We start from the raw sequence: 21,577 nt of genomic DNA on the forward strand, positions 1-21,577 counted from the left end.
ATTTAAATAAAGTAATATAAAAAAATTAAAAAAAAGACTCTAAATGCCCAAACGCATTGAGTTAGTTGGGTTAGTGAACACCCCTACAAATTAGTTGAGTTAAGTTAGTTGGGTTAGTGAACACCCCAGTACATTAGCTGGGTTAGTGAACTGTGCCACCCCTACACATTAGTTGAGTTAGTTGGGTTAGTCATGCAAATCATGCAAACCACACAATAACAATAAGGCATGTTTCTGATAGGCCTATTTGACAGAGTAAAGCATATTAGCAGAGAGGTTTTATTTTAAATTGTATAATTTTCAAAAAAGTATAACTATTGCAAGTTGCACTACTTTTTGTATTGGTTTTATACAAGAGGTTTGTAAAATTTGCACAGTAAAAGTTCTGTATTTTGACTGCAATTGTCTTTGCATTCTGATTAGAGTCTTCATTAGAATCATGAGTGGCTCTTTGTAAACAGCATCATTTTTTTCTGGGGCCATGCAAACCTGCATTACCACTAGTGTGGAATTATTCTACATGACAGTAAAATAGATCCTTAGTCAATGTACTGCAGCAATTCCTCCCTCAACCTGTAGAAAATGCTGTGAACATCTGATTATGCATGGAAAAAAAATACCGTCATATACCGTGAAACCGTAAGAATTTTGAAAAATACCGTGATATACATTTAGAGTCTTAACTCTCTTAACGGTGCGTTTGGGCGTTTAGAGTCTTAACTCTCTTAACGGTGCGTTTGGGAGTTTAGTCTTAACTAAACGGTGCGTTTGGGCATTTAGAGTCTTAACTCTCTTAACGGTGCATTTGGGCGATTAGAGTTTTAACTAAACGGTGCGTTTGGGCGTTTAGAGTCTTAACTCACTTAACGGTGCTTTTGGGCGTTTAGTCTTAACTCACTTAACGGTGCGTTTGGGCGATATGAGTCTCCTCATATTCCGCTATCCTATCAACCTGTGCAACACAAGCCTACAGAACCAGTCAACTGTGGAACGCTGACCTATAGAACCGGTTCCCTCAAGAACACTGCCAGCTCACTGACACCACCACACAAGCGAACGCTGACCTATAGAACCGGTTCCCTCGAGAACACTGCCAGCTCACTGACACCACCACACAAGCGAACGCTAACCTATAGAACCAGTTCCCTCGAGAACGCTGACCTATAGAACCGGTTCCCTTGAGAACACTGCCAGCTCACTGACACCACCACACAAGCAAACACACACACACACACACACACTCTGATTCCTTCGTCGAGACCGGGGCCATGACATGGAAAACTATGCCTTTCCAGAATTCCTCACAGATGCGGTCATGTGTTATGCTAGCCCTGTGCCACAAACACACACACACACACACACACACACAGTAACAGTCTGCTTATTTTATCTGAGGCCACTTCCAAGTGATAAATCAGCAATCACTCACTCACTCACTCGCACATGCACGCACGCACACGCACACACACACACATACACACACAGAGCAACCAGAATCATTTCCTTTGGCTCTTGGGAGAAATCGCTGCCAAAATATGTCCCAAAGAACTCCTGAGCACTTTAACTCTCTCACTCTCTCACTCTCTCAGAAACCTCCTCTATCTTCTTGGCCTCTCTCTTTTCACTCTTTAACTCTCTCACTCTCTCAGAAACCTCCTCTATCTTCTTGGCCTCTCCCTTCTCACTCTTTAACTCTCTCACTCTCTCACTCTCTCAGAAACCTCCTCTATCTTCTTGGCCTCTCCCTTTTCCTCTCTTACTACGGCACTCACACACACACTCACATACACACTCTAACACACACACATGCTAACACGCTAACACACACATACACACGCTAACACACTCACACACACACATTAACACACGCACACACTCACACTGAGATCTCATCTACTAGGCTGACCAGAGACTTTTTCATTTCCATCAAAGAGTGCCTGTGTGTGTTTGTCCGTCAGTGAGTTTGTGTGTGTGTGTATGAGTGTGTGTGTGTGTGAGTGTAATGTAGTGTAGAGTGTGTGTGTAATGTAGTGTAGTGGTGTGTGTGTAGTGTAGTGTAGTGGTGTGTTTTGTGTGAGTGTAATGTAGTGTAGAGTGTAATGTAGTGGTGTGTGTGTGTGTGTGAGTGTAATGTAATGTAGTGGGTGTGTGAGTGTAATGTAGTGTAGTGTGTGTGTGAGTGTAATGTAGTGTAGTGGTGTGTGTGAGTGTAAGTTAGTGTAGTGTGTGTGAGTGTAGTGTAGTGTAGTGTAGTGTAGAGTGTATGTGTGTAATGTAGTGTAGTGGTGTGTGTGAGTGTGTACGTATGAATGTGTGTGTGAAGTGTAGTGTAGTGTAGTGTGTGTGTGAGTGTAGTGTAGTGTAGTGTAGTGTAGTGTAGTGTAGTGTAGTGTAGTGTAGTGGTGTGTGTGTGTAATGTAGTGTAGTGTGTGTGTGTAATGTAGTGTAGTGTAGTGTGTGTGTGTAATGTAGTGTAGTGTAGTGTGTGTGTGTAATGTAGTGTGTGTGTGTAATGTAGTGTGTGTGTGTAATGTAGTGTAGTGCGTGTAATGTAGTGTAGTGTGTGTGTGTAATGTAGTGTAGTGTGTGTGTGTAGTGTAGTGTGTGTGTGTAGTGTAGTGTGTGTGTGTGTGATGTAGTGTAGTGTGTGTGTGTAATGTAGTGTAGTGTGTGTGTGTAATGTAGTGTAGTGTGTGTGTGTAATGTAGTGTAGTGTGTGTAATGTAATGTAGTGTAGTGTGTGTGTGTAATGTAGTGTAGTGTAGTGTAGTGTGTGTAATGTAATGTAGTGTAGTGTGTGTGTGTAATGTAGTGTAGTGTGTGTAATGTAGTGTAGTGGTGTGTGTATGTGTAATGTAGTGTAGTGTGTGTGTGTAATGTAGTGTAGTGTGTGTGTGTTATGTAGTGTAGTGTAGTGTGTGTGTGTAATGTAATGTAGTGTAGTGTGTGTGTGTGTGTGTAATGTAGTGTAGTGTGTGTAATGTAATGTAGTGTGTGTGTGTAATGTAGTGTAGTGTAGTGTAGTGTGTGTGTGTGTGTGTGTAATGTAGTGTAGTGTAGTGTAGTGTGTGTGTGTGTGTGTAATGTAGTGTAGTGGTGTGTGTGTGTGTGTGTAATGTAGTGTAGTGTAGTGTAGTGTAGTGTAGTGTGTGTGTGTGTGTGTGTGTAGTGTAATGTAGTGTGTGTGTGTAGTGTAGTGTAGTGTAGTGTGTGTGTGTGTAATGTAGTGTAATGTAGTGTAGTGGTGTGTGTGTGTGTAATGTAGTGTAGTATAGTGTGTGTGTGTAATGTAGTGTAGTGTAGTGTGTGTGTGTAATGTAGTGTGTGTGTGTAATGTAGTGTGTGTGTGTAATGTAGTGTATGTGTGTAATGTAGTGTGTGTATGTAATGTAGTGTAGTGTGTGTAATGTAGTGTGTGTGTGTAATGTAGTGTAGTGTGTGTAATGTAATGTAGTGTAGTGTGTGTGTGTGTGTGTGTGTAATGTAATGTAGTGTAGTGTAGTGTGTGTGTGTAGTGTAGTGTGTGTGTGTGTGTAGTGTGTGTGTGTGTGTATAATGTAGTGTAGTGTAGTGTAGTGTGTGTGTGTGTGTGTAATGTAGTGTAGTGGTGTGTGTGTGTGTGTGTAATGTAGTGTAGTGTAGTGTAGTGTAGTGTAGTGTGTGTGTGTGTGTGTGTGTAGTGTAATGTAGTGTGTGTGTGTAGTGTAGTGTAGTGTAGTGTGTGTGTGTGTAATGTAGTGTAATGTAGTGTAGTGGTGTGTGTGTGTGTAATGTAGTGTAGTATAGTGTGTGTGTGTAATGTAGTGTAGTGTAGTGTGTGTGTGTAATGTAGTGTGTGTGTGTAATGTAGTGTGTGTGTGTAATGTAGTGTGTGTGTGTAATGTAGTGTATGTGTGTAATGTAGTGTGTGTATGTAATGTAGTGTAGTGTGTGTAATGTAGTGTGTGTGTGTAATGTAGTGTAGTGTGTGTAATGTAATGTAGTGTAGTGTGTGTGTGTGTGTGTGTGTAATGTAATGTAGTGTAGTGTAGTGTGTGTGTGTAGTGTAGTGTGTGTGTGTGTGTAGTGTGTGTGTGTGTGTAGTGTAGTGTAGTGGTGTGTGTGTAATGTAGTGTAGTGTGTGTAATGTAATGTAATGTAATGTGTAATGTTAACTAAGACTAAGAAGAGAGAACACATCACCCCTGTGTTGGCTGAACTGCACTGGCTCCCTATTTCCTATAGAATTGATTTTAAGGTTATGTTAATTACTTACAAAGCTCTGAATGGCATAGCACCTTCATATATCTCTGAGCTTTTAATATCTTATCAACCACAAAGGAAACTTAGATCATCCAATTCTAATCTTTTAATCGTACCCAAAGTGCTCCACAAACAAAGTGGAGAAGCTGCGTTTATCCATTATGCCCCCAAACTATGGAACACCCTGCCTCTGTACATCAAGCAGGCGAGTTCAGTAAATATTTTTAAAAAAGATCTGAAAACATACCTGTACAGGAAAGCTTTTAGTTAACTCATCTTATCCTGTAGACTACATTTTCAGATTATTCTACATCTGCTACTATTGGAGGGCGCAGCCAGCCAGAAGCAGATGGGCTCCCCCTATTAAGTCAGGTTCTGCTCAAGGTTTCTTCCTGGAATATGGGAGTTTTTCCTTGCCACAGTTGCCATATGGCGTGCTTGTGGGGGGTAAGAGGGTTAAGGCTGCCAGTCTTATGACGTCATTTTCTATATTTTTGATATGTTGCTGAGCATATCATAAACAGCAAAGAAAAGTGATTGATAATGACTGACTGACTACTATTGTGTTACATGCTTCAAATGTAAAGCACTTTGAGCTGCATTCTGTGTATGAAAGGTGCTATACAAATAAAGCTTTATTATTATTATTATTTATTATAATGTAATGTAGTGTAGTGTGTGTAATGTAGTGTAGTGTGTGTGTGTAGTGTAATGTAGTGTAATGTAGTGTAGTGGTGTGTGTATGTGTAATGTAGTGTAGTGTGTGTGTGTAATGTAGTGTAGTGTGTGTGTGTAATGTAGTGTAGTGTAGTGTGTGTGTGTAATGTAATGTAGTGTAGTGTGTGTGTGTGTGTGTGTGTGTAATGTAGTGTAGTGTGTGTGTGTAGTGTAATGTAGTGTAGTGTGTGTGTGTGTAATGTAGTGTAGTGTGTAATGTAGTGTAGTGTAGTGTAGTGTGTGTGTGTGTAATGTAGTGTAGTGTGTGTGTGTAATGTAATGTAGTGTAGTGTGTATGTGTAATGTAGTGTAGTGTGTGTGTGTGTAGTGTAGTGTAGTGTAGTGTGTGTGTGTGTGTAATGTAGTGTAGTGTGTGTAATGTAATGTAGTGTAGTGTGTGTGTGTGTAGTGTAGTGTAGTGTGTGTAATGTAATGTAGTGTAGTGTGTGTGTGTGTAATGTAGTGTAGTGTGTAGTGTAGTGTGTGTGTGTAATGTAGTGTAGTGTGTGTGTGTGTGTGTAATGTAATGTAGTGTAGTGTAGTGTGTGTGTGTAGTGTAGTGTAGTGTGTGTGTGTGTAATGTAGTGTAGTGTGTAGTGTAGTGTAGTGTGTGTGTGTGTAGTGTAGTGTAGTGTGTGTGTGTGTAATGTAGTGTAGTGTGTAGTGTAGTGTAGTGTGTGTGTGTAGTGTAGTGTAGTGTGTGTGTGTGTAATGTAGTGTAGTGTGTAGTGTAGTGTAGTGTGTGTGTGTAGTGTAGTGTAGTGTGTGTGTGTGTAATGTAGTGTAGTGTGTAGTGTAGTGTAGTGTGTGTGTGTAATGTAGTGTAGTGTGTGTGTGTGTGTGTAATGTAATGTAGTGTGTGTGTGTGTAATGTAATGTAGTGTGTGTGTGTAGTGTGTGTGTGTAATGTAGTGTGTGTGTGTGTAATGTAGTGTAGTGTGTAGTGTAGTGTAGTGTGTGTGTGTAGTGTAGTGTAGTGTGTGTGTGTGTAATGTAGTGTAGTGTGTAGTGTAGTGTAGTGTGTGTGTGTAATGTAGTGTAGTGTGTGTGTGTGTGTGTAATGTAATGTAGTGTGTAGTGTAGTGTAGTGTGTGTGTGTAATGTAGTGTAGTGTGTGTGTGTGTGTGTAATGTAATGTAGTGTGTGTGTGTGTAATGTAATGTAGTGTGTGTGTGTAGTGTGTGTGTGTAATGTAGTGTGTGTGTGTGTAATGTAGTGTAGTGTGTAGTGTAGTGTAGTGTGTGTGTGTAGTGTAGTGTAGTGTGTGTGTGTGTAATGTAGTGTAGTGTGTAGTGTAGTGTAGTGTGTGTGTGTAATGTAGTGTAGTGTGTGTGTGTGTGTGTAATGTAATGTAGTGTGTGTGTGTGTAATGTAATGTAGTGTGTGTGTGTAGTGTGTGTGTGTAATGTAGTGTGTGTGTGAGCTACCAGAGATCAGCTTTCCTAACCCAACAAGAGCATCTGAGAAAGTCATTCTATCTCGCTTGTTACACACACACACACACACACACCACAACCAGGTCTGTTTGTTACACACACACACACACACACACACACCACAAACAGGTCTGTTTGTTACACACACACACACACTTGCTTGTTACAAGAGAGACGTATAATACCGAGAGAAACAGGGTCCTAGAAAAGAGGAGCCTGTGTGTGTGTGTGTGTGTGTGTGTGTGTGTGTGCAATGCTAGTCCTACTCACTTCACCACTTCCTTTCTTTCTTTACTGTGCATATCTAAGTGTGTGTGTGTGTGGCTTACACGTGTCACACACACACACACATACAGACGGGGCTATAATTACCCATGTGTGTGTGTGGCTTACACGTGTCACACACACACACACATACAGACGGGGCTATAAGTACCCATGTGTGTGTGTGGCTTACACGTGTCACACACACACACACACACACACATACAGACGGGGCTATAAGTACCCATGTGTGTGTGTGTGTGTGTCTCCACCTCTCCCCCTTTAGGGCTTCTACTCAACCAGACACAGCCATGAACTCTCTCTGTGTGTGTGTGTGTGTGTGTGTGTGTGTGTGTGTGTGTGTGTGTGTGTGCGTGCGTGCGTGCGTGCGTGCACGCTGTGTGTGTGTGTGTGTGTGTGTGTGTGTGTGCGTGCGTGCGTGCGTGCGTGCGCTACTCACAGCCTCTCCAGCAGGCCCAGGCCCAGGAAGGAGCCATTCTTTAGCTCCTGGATCTTGTTGTTGGTCAGAATCCTGTAACAGAAGAGAAATGTAGAGTATGAGAGTATACACACACACACACACATACACTAGATAAGACATATACAACAGACATGAAACGGATTTCAACCTAGTGTTAGATTGGCAACACAGCCAAAGATTAACAGTAACTAGAGTAAGACAGCCAAAGATTAACTAATTAAAGTAACACTACATACAGGATAGAGTAGCACAGATTAGCACAGGATAGAGTAGCACAGGATAGATTAGCACAGGATAGAGTAGCACAGATTAGCACAGGATAGATTAGCACAGGATAGATTAGCACAGATTAGCACATGATAGATTAGCACAGGATAGAGTAGCACAGGATAGAGTAGCACAGGATATAGTAGCACAGGATAGATTAGCACAGAATAGATTAACACAGGATAGATTACCACAGGTTAGAGTAGCACAGATTAGCACAGAATAGATTAGCACAGGATAGATTAGCACAAGATAGATTGACACAGGATAGATTGACACAGGATAGATTAGCACAGAATAGCACAGGATAGAGTAGCACAGGATAGATTAGCACAGGATAGATTAGCACAGATTAGCACAGAATAGATTAACACAGGATAGAGTAGCACAGGATAGATTAGCACAGGATAGATTAGCACAGATTAGCACAGAATAGATTAACACAGGATAGAGTAGCACAGGATAGATTAGCACAGGATAGATTAGCACAGGATAGATTGACACAGGATAGAGTAGCACAGGATAGATTAGCACAGGATAGATTGACACAGGATAGAGTAGCACAGAATAGATTAGCACAGGATAGAGTAGCACAGGATAGAGTAGCACAGGATAGAGTAGCACAGGATAGATAGAGACCAGATACAGACCTGGGGTGTGTTTCCCAAAACCATAGTTGCTAACCTGTTTGCAACTTAGCTGGTTGGCAATGGGAAATTGCATTGCAACCAACAAAGTTGCTTATTTAGTTACAACTATGGAGCTTACCCAGATAGAGACAGCACTGAGACCAGATAGAGAGAGAGAGAGAGCGAGAGAGAGAACGAGAGAGAGAGAGAGAGAGAGAGAGAGAGAGAGAGAGAGAGAGAACAAGAGAGAGAGAGTGAGCGAGAGAGAGAACGAGAGAGAGAGAGAAAAAGAGAGACAGGAGAGACCAACCACAGGCCTGTTGGTATTTATGACAGGATTTCTACACACACACACACACACACACACACACTCTGGCCAAATTGTTATTATGATGGCCTTGTTATTATGGGGTGGCTGTGCTACCACACGCGCACCCGCACACACACACACAGGCTCTGTGTGCACACATTAAGGTGTGCATGGTCTTGCGGTCTGGTGTGTGTGAGATGGGAATATCCTCTACATTAACACCCACACCTTCCTCTCATGCTCTCTCTCCATCTCTCACACACACACTTTGACTCTCTCCCCTTTTCCCACACACACACACACGCACACGCACACATATATATACACACACACACACTCTCTTGGAGCAAATGGGGCCTTGTGACTTCCAAACTGTCAGAATAAATGTGTGTGTGGGAAAGCATTCTTGAGAGTCATGAGCTTGCCCTCTACCCCACACACACACTCAGACACACACACACACACACACTCTCGCAAACACACACCACATGCGCTTGCTCTCTACCCCTCACACACACACAGTCGGACACACGGACATGGACACAGGCGCACACACACACACACACTCTCACAAACACACACCACATGAGCTTACTCTCTCCCTCTCTCACACACACACACACACATAAGTTCTATCTCTCTCCCATGACTAGTGGGTGACCATGAGAACATAACAGTAATGAGACACACACACACGCCATTCCTAACCCAGGATCATCACTAGACACACTCCACACATCCAGCAATGCTCACACACACACACACACACACACACAATTCCTAACCCAGGATCATCACTAGACAGACTCCACACATCCAGCAGTGTTCTCTCACACACACACACACACTGGGCGACCTTACAATTGTTCCACAAATGTGACCAATCATCGTAGTTTCCTCGTGACCACACAACAGTCCCTCACACAGCATATTGAGCCGACACACCACAGGTAGCCTACTAGCAGTGTTGGGGGTGACGAATTACAAAGTTACACGCTACTGCAATTTAGTTACTTTATTGGCTGACGAAGTAAGGTAACGCATTACAATTCAAATTTCAGTAACAGTTAGGCTGAATGACTAGCCCATTCCTGCGCTACGCACAACATCTCTAGATATTGACTTGATGTTTCCATAGCAGCACGCAGATCTAGCCTAGATCCATTCTTTCATTGCAGAAATAGAGCACTCTCACCTGCACTGCTCACGCAGTGATTGCTTATTTAAAGTATAGGCTAGCAGTGTTTCCCCTACAGTGTATTTAACAGCGGCGCAGCTGCTAGGGGAAACACTGGCCTAGATCCATTCAGTGTATTTAACAGCGGCGCAGCTGCTAGGGGAAACACTGGGCTAGCCTAGATCCATTCTTTCCTTGTAGAAATAGAGCACTCTCACCTGCACTGCTCACGCAGTGATGGCTTATTTAAAGTATAGGCGCCTAGATCCATTCTTTCCTTGTAGAGATAGAGCACTCTCACCTGCACTGCTCACGCAGTGATGGCTTATTTAAAGTATAGGCCTAGATCCATTCTTTCACTGTAGAAATAGAGCACTCTCACCTGCACTGCTCACGCAGTGATGGCTTATTTAAAGTATAGGCCTAGATCCATTCTTTCCTTGTAGAAATAGAGCACTCTCACCTGCACTGCTCACGCAGTGATGGCTTATTTAAAGTATAGGCCTAGATCCATTCTTTCCTTGTAGAAATAGAGCACTCTCACCTGCACTGCTCACGCAGTGATGGCTTATTTAAAGTATAGGCCTAGATCCATTCTTTCACTGTAGAAATAGAGCACTCTCACCTGCACTGCTCACGCAGTGATGGCTTATTTAAAGTATAGGCCTAGATCCATTCAGCTGCTAGGGGAAACACTGGGCTGGCCTAGATCCATTCAGCTGCTAGGGGAAACACTGGGCTGGCCTAGATCCATTCAGCTGCTAGGGGAAACACTGGGCTGGCCTAGATCCATTCAGCTGCTAGGGGAAACACTGGGCTGGCCTAGATCCATTCAGCTGCTAGGGGAAACACTGGGCTAGCCTAGATCCATTCAGCTGCTAGGGGAAACACTGGGCTGGCCTAGATCCATTCTTTCATTGTAGAAATAGAGCATTTCTAGGGGAAACACTGGGCTAGATCCATTCTTTCATTCTCACCTGCACTGCTCACGCAGTGATGGCTTATTTAAAGTATAGGCCTAGATCCACTCTTTCCTTGTAGAAATAGAGCACTCTCACCTGCACTGCTCACGCAGTGATTGCTTATTTAAAGTATAGGCTAGCAGTGTTTCCCCTACAGTGTATTTAACAGCGGCGCAGCTGCTAGGGGAAACACTGGCCTAGATCCATTCAGTGTATTTAACAGCGGCGCAGCTGCTAGGGGAAACACTGGGCTAGCCTAGATCCATTCTTTCCTTGTAGAAATAGAGCACTCTCACCTGCACTGCTCACGCAGTGATGGCTTATTTAAAGTATAGGCGCCTAGATCCATTCTTTCCTTGTAGAGATAGAGCACTCTCACCTGCACTGCTCACGCAGTGATGGCTTATTTAAAGTATAGGCCTAGATCCATTCTTTCACTGTAGAAATAGAGCACTCTCACCTGCACTGCTCACGCAGTGATGGCTTATTTAAAGTATAGGCCTAGATCCATTCTTTCCTTGTAGAAATAGAGCACTCTCACCTGCACTGCTCACGCAGTGATGGCTTATTTAAAGTATAGGCCTAGATCCATTCTTTCCTTGTAGAAATAGAGCACTCTCACCTGCACTGCTCACGCAGTGATGGCTTATTTAAAGTATAGGCCTAGATCCATTCTTTCACTGTAGAAATAGAGCACTCTCACCTGCACTGCTCACGCAGTGATGGCTTATTTAAAGTATAGGCCTAGATCCATTCAGCTGCTAGGGGAAACACTGGGCTGGCCTAGATCCATTCAGCTGCTAGGGGAAACACTGGGCTGGCCTAGATCCATTCAGCTGCTAGGGGAAACACTGGGCTGGCCTAGATCCATTCAGCTGCTAGGGGAAACACTGGGCTGGCCTAGATCCATTCTTTCACTCTCACCTGCACTGCTCTTCCTCAGGTAGGTGGGCTTCAGCCCGCACCGAGTACAAGGACTTTTCAAAATCGATGCATTCAAGTTAACTTTGCATAGTATAGCCTTTGCCTATTATCACAACATTGTCAATCACAAACGCTAATTTATTCAAACGTCTCTCTACCGAACTACGTGACTTCATTTGCAAAGGACGTAGATAAAGCACCAGTTTGATAAATGAACCAGTAGTGGAGAAATAACTTTTAAGAAATAATCTGTAGCCTACAATAGGCTACGGCAAAAACATTGGTTACTAGTGACGACAATCAGCCAACCACTCAGGGCTAGTCCACACATACGAAACCGATCTTTTTTTCCTCCATCTTCCCTGAAACCGCATCAAGAATATTTGCGTCCAAACAGATCCATCTCAACACGACTCAACATGTTACTTCATACCCCAGGCCTATAGGTGGCACTGTTTCTTTACAGAAATTGACCAAAGTTTGTGCTTTACAAACAGACAGAATAGGCTATAACGAAATGGCTAGTGTAAGGAAACCAGAATTGTTTGTGTGGACTGATGGTGAACTGTCAACTGTAAAACTAATAAACTTTATTTTACGGTTTGTGAAGGGTGCAGTCCCGTCCTTTATTTCGCTAACGCAGGTAGGCCTACTAATCACCTTTACTTTCTTTGGTTGTAGGATAGTCCGTGATTCACATTAGTTTTGGCTATCACCGCAATTAGGCTACTAAACGCAAGGCTTACCCAAGTTCTAGGCTATTCTGTCGCCACATTTATAATATTGCTATAAAACCTTCGTTAGTAACAGTCAATACGTTTGCCTGCATCAAATCGCGCATTTGCATTCAGTGTGCTACCATCGGCTTAACGGGAGTTCTAAGCGTCTTTGTATGCTTATATCTGATTTCACTCGACTGAATGCGTGTATATATGTTGTAAGACATGTAAAATAAATGAATGACATTGGCACTACGCACAAATTAATGTAGCCTAAACTTACACCGCACTTTCCTAATAACTTAAGTTCTCTCGCGTCACTGACAGTAGCTAGAATGCATTAAAAAACACCGGGAAAAAACAGTGTTCAGTCCACCAAGTCATAAGCTATCGGCGCTGCACAGCATCAGTTGTGATATTTATCTCACGGAGTGTAATCGTAGGTAATGTCGTGTATGAAAACTAGTATTGTTAGGCAATACTATAAGTGCAAGTCCAGGGCAGCTGAGGTGTGGCGATGACATCATCCATACGCAAGCAGGATGTGCGGTTTCGCTGTCTAAACGAATTCAAACGGGCTACGGTTTCAGATTTCTCCACTCTGGGACCAGGTTTCAGAAACGTGCGGTTTCGGGCATTTACAGGATTCGTTTGGACGCTCGGCCAAGACGAAGCAAAACCTCTGCGTTTAACCTAAAAAGCGTCTCCGTGTGGACGGGCCCTCAGTCTCAAACCGAACTGAATAGCCAGTTGAAGGTTAATACTCTAAAAGGCAAGCAGTTCAAGAGTGTGCTAAGACATCATTCTGTTTTTGATGTACTTAAATTGACAATTGACAGGCTCCATTTCTCTAGAGACTGAAGCTGTAGCTGCAGTATGTTGATTGACATGTTTTAGTTATGTAAATACATGTTCAAGGAGTTCAGATAGAGCCTGTATCAGGACCACATTTAGTTCAATGTGTTATATGTACTATTTTTGGTAGCCTACTGTACTTAAATGGCCAGTATTTTTTTATTCATTGAAGCCTCTGTGTTTACAGGCTTGTGGTGATGATGCACAATGTGCTATAGGTGGCAAATTGTTTTGTTTCGTCATGGTTCATGTGTGCAACACACATTCCACTTTGTGAGGGGGAACAGCCGTGGCAGGGTATCGTGATATCAATTCTAAACTAAAAAATTGTGATTCATATTTTGTGTGTGTGTGTATATATGTGTGTGTGTGTTTGTATATGTGTGTTTGTGTGTGTTTGTGTGTTTGTGTGTGTGTGTGTATATGTGTGTTTGTGTGTGTGTGTATATTTTATATATATATATATATATATATATATATATATATATATATATATATATAAAAAATGTGTGTGTGTGTGTATATATATGTGTGTGTGTGTGTGTATATATACATATATGTATGTGTATATATATGTGTGTGTGTGTATATATATATATGCATGTGTGTGTGTGTGTGTGTGTGTGTGTGTGCGTGCGCGTGTACTCCAGTACTGATAACCCCTTAATTCAGTTACACACTGCCTCTACTTCAGCATCCAGTGAATGTACTCCAACACACACACACAGTCTCTTACATCCTGAATACTCAGCTGTCTAATCCCAGAGCGAGAAAATATGTCCCCAAAACATGCGCACACACACACACACACACACACACACACACACATACACACTCACACACAGCAGCTGTGAATATAGTTGTAGTGTCACATGGTGCTACAGTCCTGTTTTCCAAAAGGCTCATCATATCTCTCAATCACACACACAGACAGCTTCAAAAACAAACAGTGTAAATATAAGCAAAGCAGAACACACAAATAACACACACACACACACACACACACGATAGTTGATATGTCTGCGTCATGAATGTAACAGCGATAATTGATATGTCTGAAGCATCTGGTCCAAAAGTCATCTTTGAAGTTGCTGTGTTATTAGGTCAAAATCCATAAAGTTGGGGCAGGGGGGCGGGGGTACATCAACATTTCAATGACCGCTGCCTCTCATAATATCAATTCATCTATGATAACAAAGTGGTTGACTGACACCTGCAGTTTTGAGTACTCAGGGCTCTAGATTGCTAAATCATACCAGTACTATGCAGGAGGCTAGACTATGCAGGAGGCTAGGATAAGTCATATCAGTACTATGCAGTAGGCTAGGATAAATCATACCAGTCTAATCCCTGCAAGACTATAATCGTGCCACCAAAATCGTGACATCCCTAATCAATAGGCATTTTTCCTTTACTGAATTTAAAAAATATTTATCAGCCGTTATAAATGCCGATACCAATAGTTTGGAAAATGCCTAATATCCGCCTGCTGACAAATCGGTCGGTACACACACACACACACACACACACACACACACACACACACACACACACACACATGTATATCCAGTCGTCTGCTTCAAACTTTAGTGTGGCCAACACATGAGCACAGAGATGGCCAGGATAGAGATTCTCACACACACACACACACACACACACTGCTCACTGTCTCTATACATACACACATGACACTCCCAGACTAGATGGCAGCGGTGGCTATTTGTGTAGACAGACCACACTGCAGCACGATGGAACCAGGAAGAGTGTGTGAGCCAGGTACATTATATAGAACCTATATACATAGCCATGTGAGCACAGAGATACCCAGAACAGAGATCACACACACACACACACACACCTGGCCTGATAGAAGTAGTAGAAGTATGGGCAGGTACACACACACACACACACACACACACACACGTTTATCTGCATCTCTGTAGACAGCCCAGGCTCCAAAAACAAAGTCAGCCTGGTGCACCCTGGACCATGAAACATAAACTTTTCCAGCCAATCACAGACGAGCTGGGCTGGGCGTTCAAGAGTTCCGGCCAATCACAGACGAGCTGGGCTGTCTGTAATATATAAAGCCCAAGAGGTAATTAGAGAGAGTTGTAACCAAAGCCTCCAACCTCACACACACACACACCTTCCATCAGTCCACTCTCTGCATGCTGAACGCATCATCAGGGACGCCTCACATCCGAGTCATGAACTCTTCCATCTTCTGCGCTCTGGAAGACGCTCTAGATCTCTCAAGACAGGAACAACGCTTCTACCCTTCAGCAATTACACTCCTGAAGATTTGCAACTCTACTTATTTATTTATATTTATTTAATTTATCCCCACCAACATTATTGTGTGGCAATTAAAGTTTCTATTCTATTCTATGGGCTTTATATACAGCTGGCCTATACAGGGGACACCCTTAATGTGTAGCATCATATGGGCTTTATATACAGCTGGCCTATACAGGGGACACCCTTAATGTGTAGCATCATATGGGCTTTATATACAGCTGGCCTATACAGGGGACACCCTTAATGTGTAGCATCATATGGGCTTTATATACAGCTGGCCTATACAGGGGACAAATCACTAGCGAGCTGCAGGCTCGAGGCTGACGGAGAGCACCGGAGATTTGCTCATCCTACGAGGCGCGCAGCCTGCGCGGAGCACAAACCGTGTCAGTTCCATAGCAACATCTACGGACGTGCAGTAGCGCGTGTCCTCACTAAAATACTCTGTCTTTTCCATTGCTGTAGCATCCATTTCTCTTATTCTTAGATTTGTTTCCCCGCTAGATCGCCGTTCATGGCGGGATAGCCCTCGTGTGTTTTTAATATTTATTTCTGATCTGGCCTATAGATAACTGTCAGAAACAAGGGTATACTGGACAGTCCACGCCACTGTGAGTCTCTCTCTCTCTCACACACACACACACACAGTCATGACCATAGTGGTGTAGGCATACGATGCAGGCAGACGTTATTTCTGCACACACACATACAGTACACACACACACACACACAGTCATGACCATAGTGGTGTAGGCATATGATGGAGGCAGATGTTATTTCTGCACACACACACAGTCATGACCATAGTGGTGTAGGCATATGATGGTATTTCTGCACACACACACACACACACACACACACAGTCATGACCATAGTGGTGTAGGCATATGATGGTATTTCTGCACACAACCGGTTGGGATCAGGTTACAGAGGACGCAACCCGCAATCGGGGTCGTTTCAGAAGCTCCTACAATGGTGCATTGTTTCAGCAGACACACATTTGGGTGTTGGCAAAACAGCTGGTCAAATAATTATGGTGTCGAGGCGCAGGGGGAACCCGCAGGGGGAACCCGCACGGGAACACCCCCCCCCACACACACACACACACACACAGGCCCAGGGAGCATGGCTTTGCTCGGCCACGGCCAAGTATAAAGGGGGGGGTGGGCGAGTCTGGAGCCTGCGGGTGGGGGTGAGAGGAGAGGTTAGCGCGCGCGTGCGTGTCTGTGTGTGTGTGTGAGAGGGAGAGAGCGAGAGGGCGAGAGAGAGGGGTGGGAGGGGAGGGTGGGGGCAGATGGATACTCACAGGGTGACGGTGCGGTTGGGGAAGCTGTCTGGCTGGGGCACCTGACGGAGTTCCATGCTGCTGCACACTACTCTCCGGTCGGCGGAGGTCGCCGGTACGGCGCTCTTCCCTGCGTTCCTGGCGCGCTCTTCAGAGGATTTACAAGCAGATGCTACCGACTGGCCCTCAGCACACAGCGCCCAGACGGCGAGCAGTTGCAGGACACCCGCCCAGCCGAGCCACATCGCGGAAAAGCTCCGAAGCAGACAGCGGTGACGAGCGGGAGGAGTGCAGATTAGCATATAAATAAACAAGCCCCTCCAAGGTTTTTTCTCCTCAATGGCTTCGCAAGCCGAGCACACTAGCAACACTAAAATTTAAAACGCCTCGAAATGCAAAAGGCTCTACTTGGACAGGTCAATGTGGACATCTCCTCTCCCCAGCGCGCCCCATTTGCTCGTCCATTTGTCGCGCGGATTAAGAACCGAGCCCTCGGCGTCGATCAGTCCAACTCGAAGTCCGGACATCCTTTGTTATCCAAAAGGGTTCAGTCGAAAACTCAGCCTCTCTCCGCAATCCCTGCTGGTCCGCGGACGCGAAAAACAACACTATCCATAGTTCAGGAATGCGCTCCGAGACTCGTGTTGGTGTCAAAATAATCCAATCGCGACAAAAAAAAAACAGGAGAGCGAGACCCAGGCCTACTTTACTTCGAGTACTCGGCAAGACAGCTGCAGCCAACTACAGATAACACACACATAGCTAACTTCAGGAAATATGAGCAGGCATTGGCTGCGGCTACAAGTATCCTACTTTCCCTACAAATGAAGATCCCTCGAGACGAAACAAAAGCGCGACTGTACCAGATCTCCCCGAAGACTCGAACTCTCCAAAATTGACTACATTTGTATATGGACCGAGTTCTCCACCTCTCGCCTCGCGGTTCCGTCTGGAATATGGGAAAACAATGCCGATATTTTTCCAACTCTTGGAAAACTCCGTGCGGAGTTTGTCGCTTTTCCAGGGCGCTGCACTTCTGGTTGCCTTTGCCCAGCTCTGCAAATCCACAGCGAGGGTCGAAGCCAGCGCGAGTAAAACATCAAAAGTTAATCCACACACAGCCGAAAGGCACGAAAGTGTTCCGGTGGTGGCTAGTCTTTTCGGCGTCGTTCACAAACCCTCAGTCCATTGAGAACTCCCCCCTCCTCCTCGCGCCGCCCCTCCCCCTCCGTGTCGCGTTTCCTGCCCCTGACGTCATGCCGCTGCACAAGGCCGGCCTTTCGGCTTTCTTTGAAGTTTCCCCTGCCGAGCCCCGCGCACGCACGGTAAAACAAAGGCCCGGTAATGACAGTGAACTTTCGTTTTCAGCTTGTTTGTTTCCCGCGCGCTGGGAGCAACAACAGAGACATCACAAGTATGTCTTCCTCATGGTACTCATTCATAGGGTGGAGTGGTTCATATCCAACAAGTGAACCTAAGACCACCCAGCCTTCAGGTGTGGTTCATATACCCAGCCTTACATAACCCAGCCTTCAGGTGTGGTTGATATACCCAGCCTTACATAACCCAGCCTTCAGGTGTGGTTCATATACCCAGTTAGAAACATGGGTGTGGTTGATATACCCAGCCTTACATAACCCAGCCTTCAGGTGTGGTTCATATACCCAGTTAGAAACATAACCCAGCCTTCAGGTGTGGTTCATATACCCAGTTAGAAACACTAACCCAGCCTTCAGGTGTGGTTCATATACCCAGTTAGAAACACTAACCCAGCCTTCAGGTGTGGTTCATATACCCAGCCTTACATAACCCAGCCTTCAGGTGTGGTTCATATACCCAGCCTTACATAACCCAGCCTTCAGGTGTGGTTCATATACCCAGTTAGAAACACTAACCCAGCCTTCAGGTGTGGTTCATATACCCAGCCTTACATAACCCAGCCTTCAGGTGTGGTTCATATACCCAGTCTGGTTAGAAACACTCAAATCACTCCCCTACTGCATTACCAGCGTCTATTAGCGTGTTTGTGTTTCTGGGGTGTGTTTGCAGTCAAACTGCTGTGTGTGTGTGTGTGGTGTGTGTGTGGTGTGTGTGGTGTGCGTGGTGTGTGTGTGGTGTGTGTGTGTGTGTGGTGTGGTGTGCGTGCGTGTGTGTGTGTGGTGTGCATGTGTGTGGTGTGTGTGTGTGTGGTGTGCGTGTGTGTGTGGTGTGCGTGCATGTGTGTGTGTGGTGTGTGTGTGTGCCCACCTCTCTCTCTCCTTCATGTCTGTACCCTGCAGGTAAACCCTCCCCTTGCCTGCATGTCCACACACACACACACACACACACACACACACACACACACACGCACACACACAGAGCGCGTTCATGTTGGGGGCATGTTGGGGCTGGTCCACCGTCCACCATGAACTGAGCTGCTGAGAGAAGCACAGGACACTATACACACACGCACACACACTATACACACACTATACACACACGCACTATACACACACACACACACACACACACACACACACACACACACACACACACACTATACACACACGCACTATTCACACACACACACACACACACACTATACACACACGCACTATACACACACACACACACACACACACTATACACACACGCACTATTCACACACACGCACTATACACACACACACACACACACACACACACACGCACACACACGCACACACACGTACACACACTATACACACACGCACAATACACACACACACTATACACACACTATATACACATTATATACACACACACACATACTATACACACACACACACTACACACACACACACACACACACACACACACACACACACACAGAGGCGCACCTTGTCAACAGGCAAACCAAGCAACTGCTTGGAGCCCTGAGCCGCTAGGGGGCCCCCGGCCTGATTGTGTTTGCCAGTGGGACAAGCGAGATTTTGCTCCTGCCCTGTTGTAGGCTACAAACAGCACATATGTACATGTATAGGCCCTTTGCTATGGCCTTATGAACAGCACATGTGTATGTAGGCCCTATGCTATGGCCTTATGAACAGCACATGTGTATGTAGGCCCTATGCTATGGCCTTATGAACAGCACATGAGCACATGTAGGCCCTATGCTATGGCCTTATGAACAGCACATCTGTATGTAGGCCCTATGCTATGGCCTTATGAACAGCACATCTGTATGTAGGCCCTATGCTATGGCCTTATGAACAGCACATCTGTATGTAGGCCCTATGCTATGGCCTTATGAACAGCACATCTGTATGTAGGCCCTATGCAATGGCCTTATGAACAGCACATCTGTATGTAGGCCCTATGCTATGGCCTTATGAACAGTACGTGCATATGTAGGCCCTATGCTATGGCCTTATGAACAGCACATCTGTATGTAGGCCCTATGCTATGGCCTTATGAACAGTACATCTGTATATATAGGCCCTATGCTATGGCCTTATGAACAGTACGTGCATATGTAGGCCCTATGCTATGGCCTTATGAACAGCACATCTGTATGTAGGCCCTATGCTATGGCCTTATGAACAGCACATCTGTATATATAGGCCCTATGCTATGGCCTTATGAACAGTACGTGCATATGTAGGCCCTATGCTATGGCCTTATGAACAGCACATCTGTATGTAGGCCCTATGCTATGGCCTTATGAACAGTACGTGCATATATAGGCCCTATGCTATGGCCTTATGAATAGTACGTGCATATGTAGGCCCTATGCTATGGCCTTATGAACAGTACGTGCATATGTAGGCCCTATGCTATGGCCTTATGAACAGTACGTGCATATATAGGCCCTATGCTATGGCCTTATGAACAGTGGATCTGTGTTCAAAAGAGTTCAAAGAATCCGCACATATTTAGGCAACTGTGGTAAACGTCAATCGAGGGTGCAGTGATGACGGATCAACATCGGATTTTGACATTTACTCAATTGGCAGAAAGATTGAACATGGTTTGCTACATCTATACGACAATATACTTCAGCTAGCTAGCGACAGTTACAACTAGTTAAGCAAGGAGATGGTTAAGGTTATGCTTGTATTAGGGCTGTCAGCATGACGTGTTAATGAGTAAGGACGAATCACATTCATTTTTTTAATCACATTAATGTGTGCCGCCAAAGATTTTTAATTTTACACCTTCACTTGTTCTGTTATCCACAATTCTCTTTGGCTGCCAATATTTTGACCCTTTGATGGATTGTTTTTTGTCCTCAAACTGACAGACACCCAGTAGGCTATAGGCCCCTACTGTCTGCCTTCCTCCTGTAGGCCTAGTCATGAAGATAATAAACACTAACGCCTAACGCAGTTCTGAACTCCCGGTCGGCTGAATGGGCGTTATACTTTAAACAAAATTAAAAATCCCTGTCGGCTCAGTCGACATGAAATTAAAATATCATTGACACACCTCAAGTTTAAACTATAATCTACAACATGGGTCGGCAACAGGCGGCCAAAAGTGCCGCCACTGATATTGTTTGGCCCAGTCAAATTATTCTGGCAGTCCTATTTTTTAAAATCTTTTATTTTACGATATCGATTTACAAATAGCCTATTCACCAATCAGACTGTGAGTTGGTGCTTAAACAAATATGAGAAAGAACACCAGAATGCACTGGATCCTGCTAGCTGTGCATAGCCCTCGGCCAGCGCTTCAATATTGCGCCTTTGGGCTTGTTTGGAGCTAATAGCTGCGTTTTGTAGTGTTGTATGATATTATTTATCGTGACAGCGTTGTTGCATATCAGATACACAGGTTTTGCATTTGTGAAACCGGGTAAGATGAACGCAAAATGTTCTTTCCATTCCTGTTTATAGGCCCATATATAGGCCCTATATATATGTATATATGTTTATAGGCCCATATATAGGCCCTATATATATGTATATATACAGGCCATACTTATAGGCCCAGCTATTTTTCTCCCAGCGCTAGCTCCTTTAGTTCGCTTCTCACTCTGCATGCTAATA

At 44.4% G+C, this 21,577-nt stretch overlaps 1 protein-coding gene across 1 annotated transcript in view; it reads right to left on the minus strand.

The window, feature by feature from the left end:
* The window catches only part of adgra3 (adhesion G protein-coupled receptor A3), a 52,666-nt gene extending 34,901 nt beyond the window's left edge, over window positions 1-17,765 (minus strand). The window contains exons 1-2 of the mRNA XM_042070012.1: window positions 16,591-17,765; window positions 7,120-7,191 (exon numbers count right to left, since the gene is read on the minus strand). Of these exons, the coding sequence (XP_041925946.1) occupies window positions 7,120-7,191; window positions 16,591-16,871 (353 nt within the window). The 5' untranslated portion in view covers window positions 16,872-17,765. The remainder of the gene's footprint in view (window positions 1-7,119; window positions 7,192-16,590) is intronic.
* Window positions 17,766-21,577: the final 3,812 nt, after the last annotated feature.

The sequence above is a fragment of the Alosa sapidissima genome, chromosome 18 (genome assembly GCF_018492685.1).
Source record: "Alosa sapidissima isolate fAloSap1 chromosome 18, fAloSap1.pri, whole genome shotgun sequence".
Lineage (NCBI taxonomy): Eukaryota > Metazoa > Chordata > Actinopteri > Clupeiformes > Clupeidae > Alosa > Alosa sapidissima.